Here is a 24,311-nt window from a genome sequence, read left to right on the forward strand (position 1 = left end):
CCATCCCCACTTCATCATTCTTTCGTGCAGCAACAAGATCTTTCTGCTGGGGCTCATCAGTTCAATTCGCCCCAGACCAATTTCGTCAAGTTTTTTTTTTACGCGTCGCATCGACTTGAGAATGAACTATAGGATACATGTGATAACATGGCATCCGAGCTCGAAGGCTTGATCGGGGGCCTTTTGGTTCATATATCATGCCATGGCGAAGAAGGCAGGTTCATGGATTGATTATTTTAATTCTTGCCGCTACTCAAGTACCAATCACTAACTACTTCACTCTAGGCTGTCCCGTGGATGGTATTTTGAAAGCCATACATCATCCATCAACCAAGACAGAATCAATATCTGAGGGTGATTCCGCTGTGCAAGCCCGCACTGCCGCAACCATTTGGAGCTGGCTCACTGCGAGACGGGATATTTCTGTCGGCGCTGATCGCGAGTACAATCACCTAACTCTAGACCAAGTGCTGGCGCTTTCAACTGCTGGCGACACCCCTGGACAAAATGCAGAACCAACAGAACCCCACCATGTTCGGGTCTACGCCTCTGAGGATACCATGTGGGAGTCTCTTACCGGCCATGCAGTTGACTACAAGCGAGTCCCCAAGTCTGAATGGATGCTACTGTTGGGCATAGCCTCAACTACTACCCAAGGTATTCTTCAGGGAGATCTTGGGCGTCTGACAGATCAAGACAAGCGCAGTGTGCCAAAAAGAACCGATAGTCTCCTTAAGAAAGGATACATTGTCAAGAGAACAACACTTGTACGCGGCACAAAGACGAGTAAAATGTGGCTGAAGCTATTCGCTCCGCCTTTACCAAAAGATGGCGAGGGTGTAGACGAAGCCCGGCCAGACATGACACTAACTCGGCAAGTCCTTGTCGAAGATCTCGAACCCGTCCCTTGGCGCGTGCGATGGACTGGCGAGTCTATCGACTATATTGCGTTGGCAACAACCATTATGGCCATCGTCAAGGAGTGGGGAGTCCTCCAGATGAAAGATATGAAATCCAAGCTTGGTGTGCTGGGAATGCGTTGGCAAATGAAGGTCTTGGCCAAAGTGTGTCGCTTTCTAAATCAGCGAGGCGTTATCCAATATGTAGCAGCGAAGCTGGGAGAAAAGGTATTCAAGGACTGTGTCAAATATGTCCGAGATCTCAACGCAGAAGATTGGTCCCTGTATCTTTCAACAGGCAAGAGAAAGAGCAAGACTCCAAGGAACCCGGATCTGGATGGTTATGATGGGAACAAGCAGCTCATAGGTCAAGCCTCTAACGTTTCCGAAGTATCCAAATCACCGCCTTGGTCTTTGGACAAGCCGATTCCTGTTATAATTGCCGAGATGGCAAAACGCCTAGGAGATGTTGGACTTACAAACCCGGATGTTTATGCCTTGACGTTAGGCCCTTCATACAGCCGACATCTATCCTCAATGACCACAGCATTAGCGGTTCCTGGCCTACAACCACCTCACCTGGCCCATTTTCAGATTTATAGCGAACATACGAGATCTGGAAAGGTTGCCTCTTATCGTTACTTTGCACCAAACGCCCCTCAGACACCAGCTGATGCCGCTGACCAAGAATCAACACCGACTCCGGCAGATGTCTATGGTTTCTCCTCACTGCCCTCGTCATCGATATCTCATGAGAACTCGCCAACATTGGCTGAGCTTTGCAGCATGGGAATGGCCAACAGAAAATCAGTGGGCCGCCCTAGGGCCTTCAGAGCTAAGAAAGGGAAGCCTGCACCAACAAAAAAGGCAAAAAGAGGCCGAAAACGACGTGTTCTAACACCAGAAGTTCCACCACAAGAGGAGGTTATGCAAGAGGATGAAGCCGCCGAAGAAGTGGTCGTCCCGCAGGTTCCAGAAACAATTGTTCAAGAACCCGAGTTACCTCCAGAGATACCAGCACCTGAATCACTGGCGCCACCTGAAATTGATGAAGACCAGCAGGATGATGCTGAATCTGAACCTCATAAGGCTGCTACCCTTGTGGTGACTCTCAAAGTTCCACCGGTATCCCTCAAGGAACTTCTTGCCAGGGCACAGACAGATGTGGTAACACCTATACGGCCAACAAGAACCAGACCAACAAGATATTCCGCTAGGAAAGTCCGGACTAGGACCGTCGATGCTGATGCCGAAAACGAAGAAATTAATAACCGAATGGACGTTGATGATGAACTGGAACCCAACAACACTACTGAGAGCCTACTCACTGGGAGGAAACGTGGCCGACCGAAAAAGGGTGAGGATAGGCCAAAAGGAACGGTGGAACAAGCCACTGAAAATGATAATTCCTCACGGCCTTGGGTTTGCGAAAAATGTGGCAGAGCATGGAAAAATGACAATGGCCTGCTTTATCATGTGACCAAGTCAAAGACGAGTTGCAACCCATCATTTGATGTGTCTACAGTGACATCAACTCGACGTGGAAGAAAAGAATCAGTTATAGAAGTTGAAGATCAAGACACTGCGACACCTGTTGTCGACGAATCACAAGAGCCAGACCAACGAGTTGTGGACAACAAAGGAAGAGAAGAATCCCAGGATAAAGACAAAGGCCACGATAATAATGAGAACACTGGAAGAGAGGTTGGCAACAATGAAGGTGAAAGGGACGGAAAGGCTCGTGGCGAAGGCAAAGAACCAGGCCTAGAAAATGAGGATATAACAACACCGATGCCAGTATCGAGAACACGCGGCCCAATTGCAGCCCGGCCAACTTGGTCTTCACGGCCAACCCTAAGTTTCAAAGGAGAGGCATTTCAAGTCAACCCGGAATTACAACGACCTCCAGTTGCAATGTTCGATTCTCCTAAACAGCTCTCACTTATTAACGGTACTAATGGTGCCCTTGTACAAGGCGAGAACAGCCAATTGCGCCCGGTTCTCAGTTCGTTGGATCGATTCAGCCTCGCAGGAGCGTCTCCTAAGACGCCTCGATCGAAACTCCAAAGGAACGGATCTCATCCAGACCCAACTCCTCAAAACGAACAGCCTCAGCCTGTTCAACCTTCTGCCAATGGTACACCTAGCGCGGCAGGCTCTTCTGTGAAACCGAAGGCGCCTATGGTCACCGATACCCCTATTACCAAAGCTGTCATCAACAACCGTGTGTCCCAGATCATACAAAATATCTTGGCAGAGAATCAAGGGGTTTTCCCAGGAGGCAAATCTTTGTGGACGGCCATCAGTATCCGATGGGTCGAAGCCTTTCCTGAGGTAGTGCCACAAATCCGCTCGTACCAAGCTGCATTCAGAGAACTATTGAAGCATAAGATTGTGGCCGAACATTGGCTCACATTTCGCAGTAAGAAAGGCGTGACTGAGAAATGCCATTTGGTTGTCACAGCTGGGGTTGATCCTTTTTCTCCCGAAGCTTCTGAGGTGGCTCAGAAGATTCAAGAAGCACACCCAGATCTGTATCTTCCCCCTCCTTTCGATGCGCAACTTGATAGCGATCTCTTGAAACGGGGTCGGCGAGATCTCCCCGAAGAAGTCGAGATGCTAGATGCACCGGTATACGTGGCACGAGCTGCCCAGAAGCGGGCTTTGGATGAGTATGACGACGATGGAGAAGACTTCCCGCCGCCTGCAAAGCGTGGTCGAAAACGCAAAAGCATGTTTGTAGATGGACGCCCTTCAAGATCCCGGGCGTGGCAAAGCGACATGGGAGAGCCAATGTGCTATGAACACTTTGAGTCCTCTCAAGGTGCTCCCGAAGCCCTTCATTTTCTGGACCCTAACACATGTTTGGAGGAGGATGGTATCGAAGGATCCGAACGCTATTTCACCGATGACTTCAGGGCTACGTTGGAGCAACGGCTTTCCATCTCTTTCTCTGGAGAGATCAATTTTGACAAGCCGATCATTGTTTCCGGATACGATGGTGTCTGGCCACGTATTACACTCCAGGATTTCGAGATGCAAGATGGCAGCTACACGTTGACGGGATGGATGCCTGACCCGAATTGGTTTGCCTGGTCGTCTATGATAGACATGATTGATAGGAAAGCGCATTCACTCAACCGTGATAAGCTCCAGCGTCAAGATGTTCTTGACCCGTACCGGTGCTTCATTGAGAGGCTGTACTGCTGCATGGACCTGGAGCGAGCGTGGTCGGAATCATTCATCAATGCACCGCCTGGAGCAGCCGGCCCTCACAATATCTTCATCTCATTCTCGAGCGAAAGGGACGATCAAGTGCTTGAGACTCCAGCCCCTGAAATTTCTTGGCCCCTGGATTGGCAGCTTACTCCAACGTCTTTCCCAGGAGACGTTCCTGACCGTGCTCTTCTGTTGGACACTTCGTCTGATGAGGAAGATGATAGCACTGAATGGCCCGAATTCCCGGCATACAGGCAACAGAAGCTTGCGCGAGGTGCTGGCCGCCAATCGAGAGGCCGAGGTATCGGCCGAGGCTCAGTCAGTCGACCTCGAGCGTCCATCAGTCGCCAGCAACTAGCACAACAACCAAGAGTCAAACGTGTGCGCCTGGTCACACGAGCTCTGATGCCCATTCCCGAGGAAGCTGAGCAGAGACAGCAAGGCCAGAATGACCAGCAGGGCCCAAGCTCCGTTGACAGTGACTCAGAGCGTCTTCTAGCCGCTTTGGTCGCTGTTCGTGTTCTCCTTGGTGGTGCCGACAAGTCTGTTGATTGGGGACTACTCCTTAAGCTTTTCCCTGATCTTGCCCTTAAGGATATCCGCCGGTTCTGGATCGATGCCCGGAGAGACCAGGGTGCCTATGTCAGGAAACTAACCAAGGATTTCCAAGATCGGTTCATAGTTGCCTACTCTAAGAATGAGCTCCCGGAATTCGACTTTGAGGATCCTATGGACTATGATTGGGACAGCTTGATTGAATGGACCCTTGAACTGCCTCGCAGAAAGGGTGTTGACCTGCCATCGACAAGGCATTACTTCGAAGACAACTTTTCCGCCTCTGCAGCTGCTACTCACGAGGAAGAAGACCCAAGGGAGAAATTCTACAATCCTCAGTCATCTGTCTTTGCCCGGTTCGAGGCTGTCACGTCCCCAGCATTTGTCACTGTTGACAACATGCTCAGTGGCCTGTATCAGAAAGTCAAGATTACGAATGAGGTCATTGCGAGGTCTTGGGTGAGATCTCTCTGCTGCACAGATGAGAGTCGCTACACAGTTGACCAGATACAGCAAAAGTTTGGAACACTGGCAGACGGCGATCAAGACCAAATCAATGCCATACTGAAGGAAGCCATCGATGTCTTGACGGCACAGCGCATCATTTGCAAGAGCAAACGTCCGCCTCTGTCCGGAAGACCTTTCAGACTGAACGAAGCCTTCGGGCATGTACTTGGAAAACTTGCCCAACGAACAAAGTACCAAGATGCTGCAGACTTCAAGTCAAAACTGGATGCGACCTTCCGGCGTGGTGAAGCTTATCAGGTCCCTTTCAACCTCCAAGACGGAGCTGTGATGGCTCTCATGAATCTCAACGCGAGTGAGAGGATCAAGCTCACTCCAGTCAATGTGCCTCATATACCTCTGGGTTTCCGTCCGGGGTACTACGAGATGCGCAAGTTGAAGAAAGACAGCTACTTTTGGAACATCGAAGCGACCCCCACGGACTCGTACAAATATGACGAGGACGTGGGTGTCATCCGCAAGAGCATCAATGAGGGACCACCGACTGCAAAGCACTTGCTTCCACAATGGGTTGACTTCTTCGGACGCAGAGATGCAGAGCGGTGGATGGATGTTTTAGGAGCTTTCTGTTTTGTATATGCTACGAGAGGATATCTTACGATCGAGGGCGTTTGCAACGCACTCAAGCCGATCTTGGAAGAGTTCGAGGCCGAGCTCATTATGGACTGGGGCATAAAAACAGGTGTGCTTGAAGAGGACGAGGATGGCCTTGGACTGAGAGTCGGAGAGTGGTGGTGGCTAGCTGTACCGTGGCAATGTGGACGGCAGCTCAAAGCCAGGAGAAAAGTGGAAGAGTAAGAATTGTTAAAATACCTTGCTAATTAGGAATCCCCGACAGGAAACAGGGATGAAAGTCAAACCATTATAGTTTGCTATAGTAATTATTATTTCTAGAAGATACAATTGTCACAACTTTGTGTCTTATGTAAAAGGGCGAACATCACTTTCATCCACAATTGTTAGCATCAACGTGAATTACACGCTTTGGTGTTGCTCTTCCTCGCTTGGTTCACATTTGTCACGCTTTGAGAGTAATTAGGTCCAACAGATGTGTACAGCAAGAAACAAAGTGATTGCCTTTGTGATATTTACTGTTTGTGTCCAGGTGTCCTATAGCCAATCATCTAATATTGCCCAGTGTCAAATATTGTGAAGTTTGCCCTTTATGAAGATTGACCAAGCAGTCATATAAACACCAACTTTGCACTTTTCTAGATATGAAACTGAGAGTTTGACATGATCTAGCTATAAAGCAATGAAAACAGTAGAAGCAAATCGATAATGATATTAGTAAATGCTCTTGAGCTGACAACAACTCGCAAACTTGATAATTTGAGGTATAAAATCGCGACTTCCCCCCATTTCTGTTTTCATTCCTTTCCCATCTCATCTCAAATTCCCTTTTATAGTCTCGCCTGCTTTTATATATATATTCGCACACAACTCTAGCAGTAAAGGCCAAGCAAAAGGCCGGTGGTTACGTACTATTGAGAGGCAGTTGAGCAACACATGTTCCACTTCGAGCAGAACTGTCCCGAAACTGGGAGTAACTCTCAGAAAGGAGAAAATGAGACCGAAAATAAGATGTCTGTGGCATAGGCAGTGACATATTTGCTGCCTCGTTCACTCTTCTCAGTCTGAAGATGCTAACCTCTCGAGGCCCCTGAAATCATATGGGGCTATAATTATCATGCTTATGACACGGTGAGTACATGCCTTTCAGGTGATCGATCAAGCTGACTTTTGGTGACTGGAGCTTCATCATCGTACAGAATCTCAGAAGTACGTTTGAAACCGCGGCTGGGGAGCAGCGAGGTCATGACGAAAGACATGTAAGCGGCCAGGCGGCATTGACAGTGAAGGTTTGCCCCTTTACAGCTGAGATATGGTACATAGTTACAGGAGCTCTGCTATATAGATGGATCACCGTCATCAGAAGGGTCTCCGGAGAAACTCTCGTCCTCGTCAACTTGACCCAGAAATTTCCAGGAAGAGCCATTTCATCAGCAACTGATCTGAGATCGACGTCTCGACTTAACTTCGTCATGGCAGAAACGCAGAAACCAATATTGCATCTCACAGCAAGACACGCTTTCCATATCTATATATTACAACATCCCACTAAATCTCGGCGATTGGATGCTTCCCGTCAACAACTACAGAAGCTGGATGTCCACGAAATCGCCGAAAAGCTCAATGAAACCGGCATAACCCCTGATAGTATTGTGCTTCTGTGGCATATGTATCAGTCCGACCTTCAGCTTCTAAGGAGATTATAGCCGACTGACGTTACCAAGATATTAATATTCCTTCAGAGGATCTGCATTGTGTTCCTTTGGTTCAGAACTTCTTCTGCGGACTATAATATAAAATATGCAAGCAGCCCTGTAGGAGAGAACCCTGACAATGTCAAAAACTGGCAGACAGGCAGTGGAATAGTATGGCCAACGAAGAGAGCCAGTCCTTCCAAGGCGAGAGTATTAGACTACGGCTCCATCAGTCAATGTCATTTAGCAGAGTCGGACAGAATGCATACAGTCAAGTCAGTCACCAGCGCAGCTGCACAGATCCGCTCTCTCCTTGTCCAAGGACCGAAGCGAGTTCACTTTACAAACGGTCCGCATACAGAAATAATCCGGTTCAAAATTCGAGACGGGGGGAAGGCCTTTAAAACTTGATGTCCCCCGTCCCCAGGCACCAACATCAAGTGTCAACGTTCTTCAAGAATGCATCAGGCATGTCCAAGCATATAAAGGCCGGCCACCCAATGCAAAGACAGACAGAAAGGTTCTCTGACAGATCAATCCTGAGAAATCAAGATAGAGGTCTTCTGTAGTCCAGTTGCATGTTCATCCAGTTAACATCTTTTTGTTTTACTTGTCACTTGATACCAGTGAAAGCTGTTGGATAAAAGGAGTCGAAAATGATCCAGTGACTTGGACTAGAGATCCTAAACTTAGGATATTTACATATAACTTAGGATCCATTTATCATAAATTTAGGATGAGATTACCACAACCTCTTCTAAAGATAGGCTAGCATTCTCCTTGTGATTAAAAGAGTAAAAAGAAAAGTGACAGTTTCTGCAATCAGCAAAAACATACAACAGCNNCACCGACCCAACTACTAATCCGCCCCTTACCAGCTTGACTATGGGAGAGCGGACGGGATCCCGTATTTTCTGGTAGGTATGGTCGTATGTACCAAAATTTGCTGCAAACTGGATTATGACATCGGTCTCAGACTGAACAGCGACGGCCTCTTGGGTCTTGCATGTCAGCCATAACTACACCACCAATCATATCAACTGTGATTCTCCTCCTCAACCAACTCATCACTGCCTCGGACTTTCTCTTAGAAGACAGTGCTCGCAGTTCAGGACCCTTCGTCGTGACCACGCTTGGTGTAATGGGCGACACATCCTATAATCCAGACGCCCACGATGAGTTCGCAGTTTGTCACCAAAAACTCATAGACCATAAACCTTTCAAAGGATTCGTTCCGCCAAAAATAAGCAAGGATCAATGCTTCCAAGGTGCCCAGGATAGCTAAATACGCCAGTAGCCTGGTGAAAGACTCAGCATCCATTACCTGGAGCCAAGGTGGGCCACCAGAGAAGAAACCGAATCGATCGGGGACGTGTAGAATCTTGGACTGGATGTAATACCCGCGATTGGCCATCCTTAACTTCCAGGGGTCGAGGAAGACTTGGAAGCGGGGGGCTTCAGGACCAGTGTCGGTCATTTTGATGGTGTTTATGTGTAGGTAGGATAGGTGAGGTATTCTATAGAAGCGGTTATGTTGACGGCCAAACATGATAGAGATGGACAGGAGGTTACCGTAGAAAATTGTGCGTCGGCAGGTATATTTGACTTTACCGATAGGGGTATCGGTGTCTTTTATATTTTTTGTTGAAACAAGGTTCAGCCTGCGCACATACACATCTATCGCAAACGCCTTCGAGTTCTCGTTATCGGGGCGCCAGGAACATTAACTTCCAGGTGAGTCTGGCCTGTCGTGAATGCTGATGCTTCTGTGGCCACAGCAAAGCCCCTATCTGAGAGACAAAATTCCAATGTGTTTGACTGCATCGCATCCAAAAGACTAGAATGCCCCAACAAAGTCTGCCTCTTCTACCAATCGAGTGGACCAAAGTCGTCTATTCACTGGGGTTGGATATTCGAGCAACGTTAATAGTACACAAGACGTCTGCCTCACGTTCGGGACGGTAGTCACATCAGACTCAAATTGACCGGATATCTAATTCGCCCCTTGCTGACTGGATCATGTGAAAACACCATACGCCATGCCGACAATAACATACGAAAACCTATAATTCGCAATCACACAGCAAAGATGATCTTGAGAACGAGGGCCACCAAAAGCACCACCAAAACAACGATAGTTCGATCAAGCCACAGAGGAACACCGTCGTCTGTTGCCCTTCGAGCTTGCTGCGCTTGCGCCTGCGCTGCAGCCTGTGGTACAAGTCCTTGAGCCGCCGGAACGGGGAGGGGTGTAGTCCGGGTCGGAGCGGGGTTTGGGTTCTCTGCAGGTGGTTGAGGGGCCAAAGAATCGTTGGCAGCCGTGTCAGCATCTGGCGCGGTCTGAACGAATCCCTCTGCAAGCTGAGCGGTCTCTGCGTCGTCGCTCGTCTGTTCGGGTTTGCTCTCGCCCTCCTTCTTGGCTCCCATCTCATCTCGCCATCCCATGTTCAGCTCTTTTGGGATCTCGACTTCCTGTGCACACGACGATGCTTCCTTTGCTCGCTCTTCGCATTCCTTGATGATCTCGCCGTTTGTCTTGCCACACGTTGCGCATTTAAATGCCGGTGACTCGCTGGCAAGACGTTGTCGCACTGCGTCAGTGGTTTCAAGACCTCCAAGCTGGCCACGAGCATCCGTCTCCATAAAACTTCGGAGCCTATACAAGATGAAATGTCAGCTAATGCAGGCCTTCCAAGGACAGGAGGAAAACATACGCTACAAGAGCTGTCCGTACTCCCCATGCAGGTTGCCACGTCTCCTCATGATGACCACTGATACTCAAACAAATCTCACGATTGGCTTCAAATCGACCACTTGGTGTCATGAAGCGGAAAGAAGGCGGTCGAAGCGGGTACGTGGGTGGGAGAACTATGCGACCATGATAGATGCCGTTGCTGTAGACCGAGTTGGGTGGCCCCTTGAGTGTGAAGTGCCATTCGAACAGGTCGGATTCGAGAGGCTCGGCTGTGTAATCGGCAGAAGGGGAGTTGGAAATTTCGGCTGCTTCACGAACTATTTCTCGAGTTAGTTATGGGGTCGATGATTCGAGGCGACGATGCTCCAGCATCTGTGTTGTATGTTTTGGAGCTGGCCACTTACGTATTCGTCTAATCGTAGGCGATTTCGAGCTGAACTTTGGAGTCGCCATGACGAAGATGTTTGCAACGTTCGCTTGCGTGTTTCGTGCCACAAAATTGGAAGCTCCTTTGAAAGATATATATGTATATGTATATGTCGTTGGATGGATGATTGCTCTAGACGGTTATTGCTTGGCGAACGTGGGGAGCTCGCTCAAGGAAGCCAGCTATCGGATCGATAGCTTGCGAAGGACAACGTGGAAGTTGAAATATTAAGGTTTTCAGCTTGAAAGTAACGATAGAGATTCGAGTGGCAATAATGGATTCAGGCTGAGAAAATGAAAGTAAGCTTATTCTAGGTACGAAGTCAACGAAGCTCTTGTAAAACGCAAACGCAAGGTGGTAAGTTATCTTATGGGATGCCTCGTCTCGTCGCTATGATTGATTGCCGGAACTAGAGTGGGCGGAACCCCACTCATGATGATGCACGCAATACGGGCTGGGCTCTTATACAGCGCTCTATCCACTATTAGCATGCGCATGCACTAAACCGTAAAATACCCCATAGCGGGCTCACCCAATCACAAGCTTCCCTTACCTAAGCAGAGCCATCACCGAATTGGCCCGGTTCAACGACTCCATCACGACTGACCATTGCCGTATCATCAGTATCCTCGTCGCTTCGTCCACGACTCTCAATTCGGTCTCTACGTACGTCAATCGCGCTATATCTCTCGTCTCAGTATCTCGCCAAAGTCCAATTCCCGCTAACACCCCGATCTGTGCAGTCCAGAACCCCGAAACGAGCGACTATCACATCTGATTTCATCATGGCTGGTCACGGTCACCACAGCTTCAACGGCCCTCCTAAGCCCCCAGTGGCTCACGTTCCCCGTATCTACCGATTCACCGCGACAGCTCTAGGCGCTGGCATGTGGTTCTTCGTGAGTCAACCTGGAACCTTGCGACTTTGAATCGCAGATTAGAGCATCAAAGCCATGGTTACAACGTTTAGACGAATGGATTGCTAATGAAACAAAACAGCTTATGTACAGGGCAAAGAAGGATGGTACGTCTTTAATGATTCACTTTCTTGTGAGGTGTTGGTTCAAAGGATCAATGGCTAACACATGCTCCAGGTGCCGTTCTCCTTGGCCTCAAGCACCCTTGGGACCACTAAACGATTACCATATACGATTACTTCTATTCCTGCGACAATTACAACAGAGAAGTCATTGGGCGTCGATATTAGAGGACAAGGCGGTTCAATGCGGTGTATATAGGGCAGAAAAGGCTCTCAAATTAAAGAAAAAGATCAAATGACAGTTCCGAAGTGATGCGCATGATATTCCGAGTGCCAACATATCATGTTCCCTATCATCGATTGCATTCCCATTGATGGAAAATTCGGAATCCAAAATATCAGGAACTCATTTGTTTCTGGGGAAAAACTGCTCCCAGTGGCACAATGCGCATTATTGTGACCTTCAGATCCTTAGTATGCACAGCGAAGAATTGGTTCTGCAAACATGTCCATGAAAATTCAGGCATTGGTCTTTTATCCAACCAAGCCTCTTGTATTTCGATCTTTCTAATGAGACGAAACGCTTCACGCTTCCTTCGCAGTCTTTATACTCTATAACAGCTCCAATCAATACTCACAAACATAAGTCTGCCCTCAACCAATCGCTATGCAACTTGCTTGTTTTCCTCCAGTTTAAATCCGAGAACCTTCTGCAATCACCTTGTACTCTTTGCGTTTCTTGGCCTTGCCAGTCACTGACTGCTTGACTGAGCCTATCAATCGAGCCAGTCTCAACGCGAGGAAGTGCTCAAAAGCCCATGCGACGATAAAGTAGGCAATACCCAATCCAATCAGGAACAGTTCATAATCCCAGCTCATGTCTGTCAACTGCATCAGGTCGATGACCCATTGAGCAGGAGTCAGGATCATGTAGACAGTTATCAAGAGGGCGATAGAGATGGTTATGGCAAATGGCCCTAAAATGTGGTCAGCTCTGACTAACAAGGTGGTAAGTGGGAAGACTTACAGTTTTGTGTGGTCCGTTGTCGGAATGGGCGTCCAGCATTAAGAATAACTCCCGAAAGGATATACTCAAAGCAAGAGAACAGGAAGAGTGCCGTATTTTGTGAGTTCTCAATACTAGGCTCATCCTTGTGCACCACAGGAGGAATATACCAGGGCTGCTCCTTGACAGTGACATAAGTCACAGCTTGGAAGAAGATACAAATAAGCATGAATCCCAACAGAGGCGTGAGCACCTTTCGTGAGACCAGGTCCGCAGTAGGTCGCTTGCGGCAAAGTCTTGGAGCAGGTCCCGCCCATCCCATGAAGATGGCGATCGGGAGAATAAGCGCGAGATCAATAAAGAGGAACTGGAAATCTCCCAAATTGGAAGCCCTGGCATAAAGGAATGTGACTGATGTGAACTGAATTGCTGAGTACAAACTCATGTACTTGAAGCAACTGAAGCTTGTGACCAGAGCGGCTCGGCCCTCCCTAAAGGATTGTTAGACTACTTCAACCAATTTGCTTCTCTCAACTTACTTGATGACTTCCAAGACACAGCGGATGTCGAATACCCGAGAAGTGAAAGGAGCTGCCACGGAAGCTTCTGCTTCAGATAAAGAGATGCCAACGTCTGCAGCCTTCAAAGCACCACAGTCGTTTGCTCCGTCACCACAGAAGCCACATGTGTAATCGATGCTCTGCAGCTTCTCGACCAACTCATGCTTCTCATCAGGGGACATTCTGGCAAACACTTTACCATTGATGAGCATCTAAAGGCTTATTAGCAGGGTCAACAGGAGATGGAGAATGAGATACTAACCCGTTGAAGTGCTTGTGGTGACGCAAAGTCAACCATCCATCGGAACACGTCACCACTGACAGCCAAAGTATAGTTACGAAGGCTGGTGATCTCGAAAGGCAGTGAAGCATCAGCCTCTGGAGGAGGGGGGAGGGGCTGCTGATGTTAGTCGTGATCCATTATGGTCGCGGGTACAATAAGAACTTACAAGTAAGGTCTTTTCATTCAAGTGGTACAGATTGTTGTCGATACTTTCCCATTGAATCTTGGCTTCCGCATTACGGAAATCACCTGGTCAGGTTAGAATAGTTTCGACAAGATCATAACTTTGAAACGTACCCTCAATGAAGCGTGGCACGAAACAATGAGCCTTTCGATCCATAAGACCGCACTCTCGGGCCACGCTGATGGCCGTCAAGATGTTGTCACCAGTTACCATGACTGCGCCAATGTTGGATGCCAGAAGCTCATCCAGAACTGCGGCAGTCGTGGGCTTAAGCTTGTTCTCGAAAACAATGAAACCAACAAAGTCGAGATCACTCTCAACTTCAGTTCGGCTCATCTTCTGAGCCTTAACCCAGCTAAGCTTCTTGAGATGCCGGCTGGCGACACCGATAACACGGTAGCCTTTGTGGGTATACCAAGACAGGAGCTCGTCGTAATCATCTGGGACTGTGGGGAGTTAACCAGTTTGAACCTTACAGTACTGTTAGAACACCTACAGCTTTCAGGGCGACAGATCTCCTTCATTGCCTCAGGGGCTCCCTTAACAAAGATGTCACCACTCTTCTGACCAAATTGTCGAACAATGACACTGGCGCGTCGCAGGTTGGAAACAAACTCAAAAGACTTCTGGACTCCAAGCTCAATGTTGCTCTGCAAAATGTCAGTAATCGGTTTCCGACGGTCACCGCAGGGGCCATACATTAGGGGGTCGTGCAATAGAGGGCGCCAGTCCACCTTGTTCCTCATCTTCCTCAGAGGCACTCTGCTTTCCTTCTTCGTATGTCCAGCGTGTGAACTCAAACATCTTGAGATCCAGTGGATCTCCGACAAGCTCATCATCAACGGACCGCAGAGAGTGACAGGTGGCCATAGTGTGCAACGCAGCGCGGTAAGTATCCTGGGCGTTCTGTCGTGTGGCTTCAGCCAAGAGCATCTGAGGCTCAGTCACAATTTCACTGAATTTCTTCGAGTCGCGATTAACGACTCGAACTCCCAGAACATCCAGTCCCTCTTCCGTCAAGGTTCCTGTCTTGTCAAAGCACATGATATCGATCTTTCCGCCAACATTCACTCGCTGAGGACTGATACAGAAAATCTGCTTCTTCTTCAGTCGACTGAGAGCAAAGTTGGTACCAATTGTCAGAGTTGCAGGCAGGGCAGGGGGCACGACAATTGTGATGAGATCGAGCGCTCGCACAATAATGAGATGCCATGCGAGACCAAGTCTGATAAAGTTGACCAATGAAGCCAAGAACCCGATAGCAGCAACAATAGCCATGACACTGATGTACCGGAATGAATCACGGTAGAACTTGAAACCAGACGGCTTGGGGAACAGCATCGATCGTACCAGGGCGCCTTTTGTAGTGTTGAAACCAGTCCGGACAACGAGGGCTAGCGCAACGGCGTCGTCCCCTTGGTCTTCCTGAGGCCTTCTGGCGCGGATGATCTTCGTACCACAAAATAGGAAGTGTCTGGCGGTCTCAGGGGTAACTGACGACGCTCCCAGATCCATTGTACGCAAAGTTTCATCGGTGGCAGGCAACTTCGAAACGGGGACAGATTCACCAGTCAACATGCTTTCGTTGACAATACAGTCACCAGTGAGCAAAAGACTATCACTGGGAAACTGTGTCAAACTGGGATCGCTTAATTCGTAGACATCTCCGGGCACCAGTTCACTTGAACTGATGAATCGCCAGAAACCGTTTCGCAGAACTCGCACATCACATTCGAATCTGGAAATCTCGCGGAGGCGCTTCATGGTAGCCCGAGTCTCAATGAGGGTAGCAGCAATACTACCAACCGACATGAGGAAGATAGCAATCGCATAATAGTAGTAGCTGTCCATAGACCATAGGACAAGACTGGCGATCTGAAAGACGTAGAAAGGGTGCAAAACTTCGTCCACTAGAAGCTGGCCGGTTGTCTTCTGCTCGATATCGATGAGGTTGCTGCCAAAGACAACTTCACGGACTCCCCTTTCATCAGTGTCCAGACCAGCACGAGTCAGTCGCACATCGGTCCAGTTAGGGTCTTTCCAGCCATTAAACAGCATAAACTTGTCTTTGAGAGGGTGGAAGCACAGTCGAATGTAGCGGTAATCCAGTGTTCGCAGGTCGTCAATGATAGGGTCAACATCCTCGTCCAATGCATCAGAGTAGAATTTCTCTGGTAGGCCAAAGACTGTTGACAAAGACCGACCATAAATTTGAGATCGAACATCCATAGTGACAAGTTCACCCCACTGGTTCTCTATCACGACCCATTCGCACTCTCCAAGCGAGGTTGCTTGTCCAAGCAGACCAACGTACCACCGGGGCAGCCATCGGAAGAGGAGATAAGCGAGACCGCAGGTAAGGATACACAAAGAGATATAGATCGCAGAGCCGATCTTGCTTGTCTTGAAACCGGCGATGACAATGGTGAGATCTTCGTTTTCTAGATAAACTTTCTGACTGACACGTCCATGGCGACGAAAGCTTCCAGCAGTGGCTGTACTATCTCGTCGCAAGAGATGGGCGTTTACCGAATGGCGAGAGTATGCGGATGAATGTCTGCGCAGGGCATAGTTGTCCTCGGAAATGCGATAGTCTCGTTCTGGGGATTCGTCGTATTCCTCGGCACCATCAACACCAAATTCCAAGTCTCCGATATCTGAAACGCTGCGCCGGACATAATCGCCAGCAATGCTCTGCACAGCTACACTCTCGGCGTCGTCATCGTCGGGAAAGCCTTCGTTATCGTCATCGTAATAGGCAAAGCTGGCAGTCGAATCGGCGCGAGGTCGTCGATGGAAAAATGATGAGACACTGGTGGGAAGACTTTCGGCAACGGGACCAGAGAAGAGCTGATAAGGACAGATCGTTAGTATTTACGATCATACAATGGCAATGGCTTGAGTATTTGATAGTTACCTCCTCATGCGCCATCTCAACATCTTCAAAGATGCTCGACCTGCTCTGATTAGAGCTCATTCGATAGAGTCCGGCGCGACCGTTGCCATTGGCATTGGCATTGGCATTAGATGCGCGATGGCGGCGATGGCCATGATCTTGGCCCGGCTCCGGGCTAAGAGGAGCGTCTTCATCCATCAATTCGTTTAAGGAAAATTGGTTCGCATGATACACAAACAAATCCTCAAACAAAGTCGAGATAAGAATTTTGCGTATAAGTTGAAGGTCGCCCAATTACGTCGTTGGTTGGCTCAGCGCTCGTTCCCTGACCAAGGCTGACCCGGAGAGTCATACCGATATGCCGAGCTGGCCCCGCTATACATCATTGGTCTGTTTCTAGTACAAGAGATGCAAGGCTGAGAACAGAGATGGTTCAGGCCATAACGTCAATAATTCTGAAAGTTTGGTGATGACAAGCAGTTATCTACTGGCTTAACTTAGGATGTCCATAGGACTACAGGATTGGCCAGCGTGCTGACTCGAGGGCTACGTCAAATTGTTTCCTGATTGTGGTGCTTTATGAGCAAGGTTCCTCGGCAAAGAATTCGTCTGGGTCTGGGGTTGCTGTCCACCTATAGCATCTAGTTGTGAATGCCATCCGCTTCTTTGTTTGACCACTTTGACGACCGCTTTTTTTATCTATCTATTGTCAACAGACAAAGAAGTGGTGGGCGAATAGGATGCTGCATAAACAACCCGCTCCTCCTTCACGATACAAGGGCGCGCGCGATTCGTGACGCATCCCTCGACTTGTTGGTATCGGAGATTCACCAAAGCTGCAGCCAATCGTGCAGGGTCCGTCACAGTGCGTGCGAGCCACGTTCTATCACGCGTATGTAGGCAGAGAGATACCATCAGTTGAGTTGTTGGATATGCTTGTCCTTCAACCCTTCTATCCGAACCAAAGGGGTATGTTCTTGCTCCAGGACTCTTTCGGATCCATCCGTGGCCCTTTGCTTTTTGATGGTTGGGCACCTACGTGTCCAACAAGCGAACTATTACCAGTAGAAGTTGTAGGGTTGGCCTCGCTTGATTCATGCTCTTCGATGTAACATGTAACTTGGAAGCGGTTCCCCGAGATTATGTATGTACCTTGCTATAAATGTATGAGCCATGCCATGAGCCATCAGACCCGAGTGTTCCCTTTCGGGCGAGGCCGGGTGTATTTAGTCAACAAAAGAAGCCAAAGGCACAACAGTTATTCATCAGCCCTTTCTTTCATTCTCAGGAACATGAACAGCATGTCGTCGATATGTCGTCGTTGTTCCTGGTTTGAGCATTGGGGGCGCCACCATTCCAGAACCTTTGTGACTGAAAGAAGAAGGGCCAGTGACTGAAGGGGAAGGGTTACTTTGATGGGCAAGGGATCAGAAAGTGTTGTGTTCTGGAATCCGTCTAGATTGTGGCGAGTGCTTCCCTTGTACGTACTGCGAATGGATGAGTCGGAGAGAATCACGCATCCAATCCCTGTGCGACGCCACAGGATGGAAACAAAGTCTAAAGAAAGGTACATGCATATTGCAGTTGTGTGGCCTCGTGTGAACACGTTCGGAGATGCACTGTGTTACTGTGGCTGTCTGTAGGTCTCCTCCACTCCCCGGGCTCCCTTGGGTTTCTGTTGTCTCACTTCTCCGCTCTCTCACAGCGCCTCCACACTCAAACCTATTAGGTACCTACTCCGTAGAGCCCGCCCAGAGGAGAGAGGGGGACCCATTGGATCCTCTCACACAGTTTGGCTGGGCTGGGCAGGTAATTTTTTTTTTTTAGTTAGGCGATCGACCAGTTGAGCTTGGTGCTTGGTGGGCGGCCCAACAAGTTCAAAAAGTGAGAGAGGAGACTGGACCGACCGAGGGGAACCTCCTCCATAGTACTACTAGTCTGGGCTACCTTTACCTACCGCCCTCTCTCTTCTCCGTGACTCTCTCACTCCCGTCTCGCTCACTCGCTCTGTTTTGTAGGTACAAGCCCAGTGCCCAAATTTTTTCAGACTTATCGCCCCCCACCAGAATTTAGCAAACGTCAACGGCCGCTGCTTTCTCAACTTCCTTTCATCCCTCTCCTCTCAACCTCACCTCGTCCCCAAAAAGACGTTTATCACAAGCGCCTATTCGGATCTTTCATTATCAGACAAAATGGCCGAGCCCATTCGTGGAAAGCGTGCTCAGGACGCCGTGGCTCCGTAAGTTATTTCCTTCTTTACCTTGCAATATCAATCTTCTGCCTTGGATTGTTTGTTTCTTTGCTTGCCCGCCGCTTCACGATCCACGATGCTAACTACCCCACCTTCGACCAGTACGCCTCAGAACACACCCGCAACTGCTGCTCCCATCTCTTCCCACGCTCAACAGCCGGGCGTTGCTAGTATCAAGGAGGGTGAGTGTCTCTTTTTGGTTTTTTCATGACTTGTCATGGACCAATCCCTTCAACACCAGGACCATCATCTAACCCCGCTGTAGAGGATCTGGACCGTGCCGCCGCGGCTTCAGTTTTCGCCCAAAACCCCAAGCTTATCCAGATGATTCAGGGTCGCCTCGGCTCCCTCGTGGGCCAATCTTCGGGCTACATCGAGTCCCTGCCCGCTCCCGTCCGCCGACGTGTCGCTGGTCTCAAGGGTATCCAGAAGGACCACTCCAAGCTCGAGGCTGAGTTCCAAGAAGAGGTTCTCCAGCTCGAGAAGAAGTACTTCGCCAAGTTCTCTCCTCTCTACGAGAAGCGTTCCGCCATTATCAACGGAAAGACTGAGCCTACTGAGGAGGAGATCAAGGCCGGTGAGGAGGACGATGAGCTCGAGACTGAGGATGCTGCCAAGTCTGAGCAGAAGTCCGATGTCCCCGACAACGTTTCCGGTATCCCTGAGTTCTGGCTCTCTGCCATGAAGAACCAGATCTCCCTCGCTGAGATGATCACTGACCGTGATGAGGCTGCTCTCAAGCACCTCACTGACATCCGCATGGAGTACCTTGACAAGCCTGGTTTCCGTCTCATCTTCGAGTTTGCCCCCAACGATTTCTTCAAGAACACCACCATTACCAAGACATACTACTACCAGAACGAGAGTGGCTACGGTGGTGACTTCATCTACGACCACGCTGAGGGTGACAAGATTGAGTGGTTGCCTGGCAAGGACTTGACTGTCCGAGTCGAGAGCAAGAAGCAGCGAAACAAGAGTAAGCGATGATTTTGGGGGTTGACCCCCTTTTTTCTTTGCATCTAGCGGCTAACCCAACTCTAGACACAAAGCAGACCCGAATTGTCAAGAAGACCGTTCCTACCGAGTCATTCTTCAACTTCTTCTCGCCACCCAAGGCTCCCACCGAAGACGATGACGATGATGCCGAGTCCGACATCGAGGAGCGCCTCGAGCTCGACTACCAGCTCGGTGAGGACATCAAGGAGAAGCTCATCCCCCGCGCCATCGACTGGTTCACCGGTGAGGCTCTGGCTTTCGAGGAGATCTCGGACGATGAGCTTGATGGTGCCGATTTCGACGACGATGATGATGAGGACGAGGATGACCTGAGCGAGGAGAACGATGACGAGGAGGAGTCTGACGACGACGTACGTTACCTCGCAGCAAACCCTTTGTCGATATCTAGGACTAAACTAACTTTTATCTGCAGGATGAGTCTGGCAAGCCCAAGCAGGAGGCTGCTGAGTGCAAACAGAGCTGAGCGGCGCGATAGAGCGCGACGTAACGCATATTCTGACTCATGACATGATTGGCTTTTATCGGGTTTAAGGATTTCATCTAAGTCACCGACCTACTCGGAAGAAAAAGGGTGGGCGGTGAACGACGGGAAGAAAAAGGCTACAGAAATGGGAAGCGGTTGAAACAGGTCGGCGTTCCAGCCGGTGCCGTTTTTCAGAACAAAAAAGGTAGCATCGTCATTTGATAGGCATCGTTTGCAAGAAACAAAACCTATGGTTTTTGCAGGCAAACTCTGGGACTGGAAACCACGTTGATAGACAGACACACAGCCAGAGGGCACAAGTCGGCCCCGCGCGATTATTATGTTGCCCTCCTCTTTTTTGCAGCCTTTTTCTCTTACTTCGTTTTCAGGGGTTCTCTGTCTTGTGTTTTGTTTTTTTGCAAATAACGCTGATTTTTGTTCCTGGCATGGATGTAAGGTAGTGACTGAAGGGTTGGTTCTTACAGGGCAGGGAAGGGTGCAAGGGTTTTACCAGGTGCATAATATATAGAGAATGATTCTGCCATGATGCAATAATTTGTATGTTGTTGCAGTAATATTACCGGCTTTGTCTGTGTACTTTTTGTTTGTTCGTCTTTGTCTTTGTTTACTTTGTTTTGGCGTAGTGGCTGCATACTTGTGTCTATCGAAATGCGGTGAGATCGTTATTACCACCACGGAAATGCAAGACATGTTTGGAGCCGATGCCACGACGACAATGTCTCAGTTGTGGCCCCAGGGACATGCATGTACGTCACAGTATGGCGAGTCATGTTGTTTACACAGGTTGTGTTGACTATGATATATCCTACATTCGTCGTTGACGTTTTGCATTATTGCTTGTAATACTCAAACTTCCACAGAGTTTCAATACTGTATCCTTCAAAGCAAGAGACTCCTTGGATGACTAAAGAAAGACTATCAGTCTATCATTGATCTGTTTTCCTAAACCTTCTCTTTCCTTGGAAAGATATAACTGGAATGTCATAGAAGCAATACCTTACTGGCAACATATAGGGTAAGCCTTAGGGAACAAGAAAACATTAGACATTGGTATCATATGTCAAGACAAACTCCGTAAAGTTATCCTAAGCCTACATACTACACTTATACCAAGTTATCCAAGTCTTTTTTGTCACTTACGAGCGAGGTTTTGAGTTTTCTTTCCTCCCCTAAGTCGGGTATAAGTGGACGAGGTACATCATCATCCGATAGCTAACTTAAGGTAGTTACAAACCCTCAACTCGATCGTACCCGGGACCAATTATGAGGAAGGATATCAAGACTTCACCTAGCTTCAAGATATACCGACAGAAGATGAAATGTCAAGTTGAATTGACAGATGAAACCAATAAACGGACGTCCGTCTGTCCATCCGCCGCTCAGCTCCGCTGCATCCCGCGCCGGCCTGCATATCCTCCGATTATGCCGCACACCGAATGGAATCACCTCCGCCAGCGGGACTGCTAGAAGCGGTAACGCACAGCTGTACCTATCCCTAGCAGTCGGGCGCCGGGAGATGCAGAGATTGACGCCATTGCGTGACGGCATGGTGGCATTTCCGGTCTCGGTCAAGGGCCAAAGTGAGCAGACAACCACTGTCACAGCATAATTTTTTTTAAAGTGGTCCTGTCCAGGGCTGAGTGTATTGTTAGCGGCATGGTAGTCCAAAACGCCGAAGGGTATATTCGGCCTGGACCTCGTTTTCTTTGTTATAAATGGTCCAAGGATACTGAGCCAGCTCTTTCGTGGCCGACAGCGGACTAATGTACGTAAAAAGTTTTCCTATGCCAAAGGTGTCACGTCCGCAATGTTCCCACTCCCACGTTCATGTATGTAGTGTAAATGCGACTCAGAGCCGCAAGGGTACCCTGAGCGAATGCTCTATTTACTTGTAGATGCCCTCTGATTCGGCAGTGAAGGCATCGAATATCCAGGGTGAGTCAGTTTGCGGAAGTCGGTAGACGTTTATTTGCCTGAATTCTGGTGCTGCATCCGGCCCGTCGCGACCTGAATTGTCAGCACTGGTTAGACTGGAGTCATCTCATCATACTAAGGTTGCCCAGCTCATACGTAGATTTTGGTGGCATCATAAAACCAATTGACTCCCCTCCTGATCATCTGAGTTTCTTCCTAGTATTCTAATTTCTCAACACACCATAATCTCTCCCTTTCTTAGACAGCGGGCAATAATTTGATACCTCCTCTGTTCACAATCAATCGATCTTACCTAGCTCTCCAATTGCTCCCTCTGGATCCAAACTCCCCGCTGTTTTACGACCCCTCCACCCTTCTCCAACAACACCACACCGACCGCGACCGTCGACACATTTCATCATGGCGCCAGCTCCTCAAAACATCGCCAGCAACCTCTCTTCTGCTGCTAAGCGCGGCGAGGTCTCTCACAGCTGGGATAAGAACGTGGCCACCTCGCCGCTCGCTTCTTTCCAGTCTCCTCCCAGCTGGACCGCCAACCTCCCTAACCGTGGCGCGCCCAAGAACTTGAAGCCTTTCAACACCAAGGATATCAAGATTCTACTTCTCGAGAACGTCAATGTCACCGGTCAGGAGATCCTGAAGGCCCAGGGCTACCAGGTCGAGGCCCTCAAGACCTCCCTCCCCGAGGACCAGCTCATTGAGAAGATTCGGTGAGTTCGCAAAAATACCCCGCCATCCCTCAACTTTTTTTTTTGTGAAGTTGTGCAATGCCCCTCCATCGAAGGGTTCACAAATGCCCCTCGCCCATGAGCTCCATGCACCCCACCATGAATACTAACAAATGGTGATCATAGTGACGTCCAAGTCATCGGTATTCGCTCCAAGACAAAGCTCACCGAGAAGGTCCTCCGACAGGCCGAGAACCTCCTCGTCATCGGTTGCTTCTGTATTGGCACCAACCAGGTCGACCTCGAGTTCGCCGCCAAGAATGGTATCGCCGTCTTCAACTCCCCCTTCGCCAACTCGCGCAGTGTCGCTGAGTTGGTCATCGCCGAGATCATCGTTCTTGCCCGTCAGCTTGGCGATCGATCCAACGAGATGCACCGAGGCACCTGGAACAAGGTCAGCTCCAAGTGCTGGGAGATTCGAGGCAAGACTCTGGGTATTGTTGGCTACGGTCACATTGGTTCTCAGCTGTCCGTCCTCGCTGAGGCTATGGGCATGAACGTCATCTACTACGATGTTGTTACCCTGATGGCTCTGGGAACTGCCAACCAGGTTCCTACACTTGAGAAGCTCTTGGGTGAGGCTGACTTTGTCACCCTCCACGTCCCTGATCTCCCCGAGACACGCAACATGATCTCTACCCCCCAGTTCGAGCAGATGAAGTCTGGTGCCTACCTGATCAACGCCAGCCGTGGTAGCGTTGTCGATATTCCCGCCCTTATCAAGGCTAGCCGTGCTGGCAAGGTTGCTGGTGCTGCTCTTGATGTCTTCCCCGCCGAGCCCGCTGCCAACGGTGACTACTTCACCAACGACCTCAACGCCTGGGGCGAGGACCTCCGAAGCTTGAGGAACCTCATCCTGACACCTCACATTGGTGGTAGCACCGAGGAGGCTCAGCGTGCCATTGGTATCGAGGGTAAGTGCACACTTAGAACATCACATTGAACTCATCACTAACATCCACGTAGTCAGCGAGGCTCTGGTTCGCTACATTAACCAGGGTATCACTCTGGGCAGTGTCAACATCCCCGAGGTCCAACTCCGTTCGCTGACTTCCGACGAGCCCGATACCGCTCGTGTAAGTCCATGCCGAAACCCGAATTTGACATACTCAATACTGATCCAAAATCATAGGTCATCTTCATTCACCGAAACGTTCCTGGTGTGCTCCGAAAGGTCAACGAGATTCTCGGCGACCACAACGTCGACAAGCAGATTTCCGACAGCAGAGGCGACAACGCCTACCTCATGGCTGATATTAGCAGTATCAAGTATGAACAGATCAAGGACATCTACGACAGCCTCGAGGCTCTTAGCGGTAAGTCGAGTCAAGTGAGACAAGCTCAATGCCATAAACTGACAGTTCGCGCACAGCTCGCATCATGACCCGTATCCTGTACTAA

The 24,311-nt window shown here is 49.3% G+C and overlaps 6 protein-coding genes across 6 annotated transcripts; 3 read left to right on the top strand and 3 right to left on the bottom strand.

Annotated features, from left to right (window-relative positions):
* Positions 1-202: 202 nt before the first annotated feature.
* On the top strand, positions 203-5,996 carry FTJAE_4983 (uncharacterized protein; the record flags this gene model as incomplete). The annotated part of the gene is made up of 2 exons (XM_037351443.1): positions 203-218; positions 286-5,996. The coding sequence occupies 2 exons, from the start codon at positions 203-205 to the stop codon at positions 5,994-5,996; spliced, it is 5,727 nt and encodes a 1,908-aa protein (XP_037207992.1).
* A 2,577-nt stretch (positions 5,997-8,573) lies between these two features.
* FTJAE_4984 (uncharacterized protein) lies at positions 8,574-8,942 on the bottom strand (the record flags this gene model as incomplete). Its single annotated transcript, XM_037351444.1, has 1 exon — positions 8,574-8,942. One exon carries the CDS (start codon positions 8,940-8,942, stop codon positions 8,574-8,576), a length of 369 nt encoding a protein of 122 aa, XP_037207993.1.
* Positions 8,943-9,541: 599 nt separating this feature from the next.
* Positions 9,542-10,613, bottom strand: FTJAE_4985 (ubiquitin-conjugating enzyme E2 J1; the record flags this gene model as incomplete). The annotated part of the gene is made up of 3 exons (XM_037351445.1): positions 9,542-10,121; positions 10,180-10,477; positions 10,565-10,613. The coding sequence occupies 3 exons, from the start codon at positions 10,611-10,613 to the stop codon at positions 9,542-9,544; spliced, it is 927 nt and encodes a 308-aa protein (XP_037207994.1).
* A 1,646-nt stretch (positions 10,614-12,259) lies between these two features.
* FTJAE_4986 (ATPase) lies at positions 12,260-16,693 on the bottom strand (the record flags this gene model as incomplete). The annotated part of the gene is made up of 9 exons (XM_037351446.1): positions 12,260-12,543; positions 12,594-13,063; positions 13,112-13,344; positions 13,395-13,529; positions 13,582-13,664; positions 13,713-14,045; positions 14,096-14,249; positions 14,299-16,449; positions 16,517-16,693. The coding sequence occupies 9 exons, from the start codon at positions 16,691-16,693 to the stop codon at positions 12,260-12,262; spliced, it is 4,020 nt and encodes a 1,339-aa protein (XP_037207995.1).
* Positions 16,694-18,687: 1,994 nt separating this feature from the next.
* FTJAE_4987 (nucleosome assembly protein) lies at positions 18,688-20,226 on the top strand (the record flags this gene model as incomplete). The annotated part of the gene is made up of 5 exons (XM_037351447.1): positions 18,688-18,734; positions 18,849-18,928; positions 18,988-19,722; positions 19,788-20,113; positions 20,176-20,226. The coding sequence occupies 5 exons, from the start codon at positions 18,688-18,690 to the stop codon at positions 20,224-20,226; spliced, it is 1,239 nt and encodes a 412-aa protein (XP_037207996.1).
* Positions 20,227-22,581: 2,355 nt separating this feature from the next.
* Positions 22,582-24,311, top strand: FTJAE_4988 (d-3-phosphoglycerate dehydrogenase 2; the record flags this gene model as incomplete). Its single annotated transcript, XM_037351448.1, has 5 exons — positions 22,582-22,892; positions 23,037-23,824; positions 23,877-23,986; positions 24,043-24,226; positions 24,283-24,311. 5 exons carry the CDS (start codon positions 22,582-22,584, stop codon positions 24,309-24,311), a joined length of 1,422 nt encoding a protein of 473 aa, XP_037207997.1.

Source organism: Fusarium tjaetaba (genome assembly GCF_013396195.1).
Source record: "Fusarium tjaetaba strain NRRL 66243 chromosome Unknown NRRL66243_c0000092, whole genome shotgun sequence".
NCBI lineage: Eukaryota > Fungi > Ascomycota > Sordariomycetes > Hypocreales > Nectriaceae > Fusarium > Fusarium tjaetaba.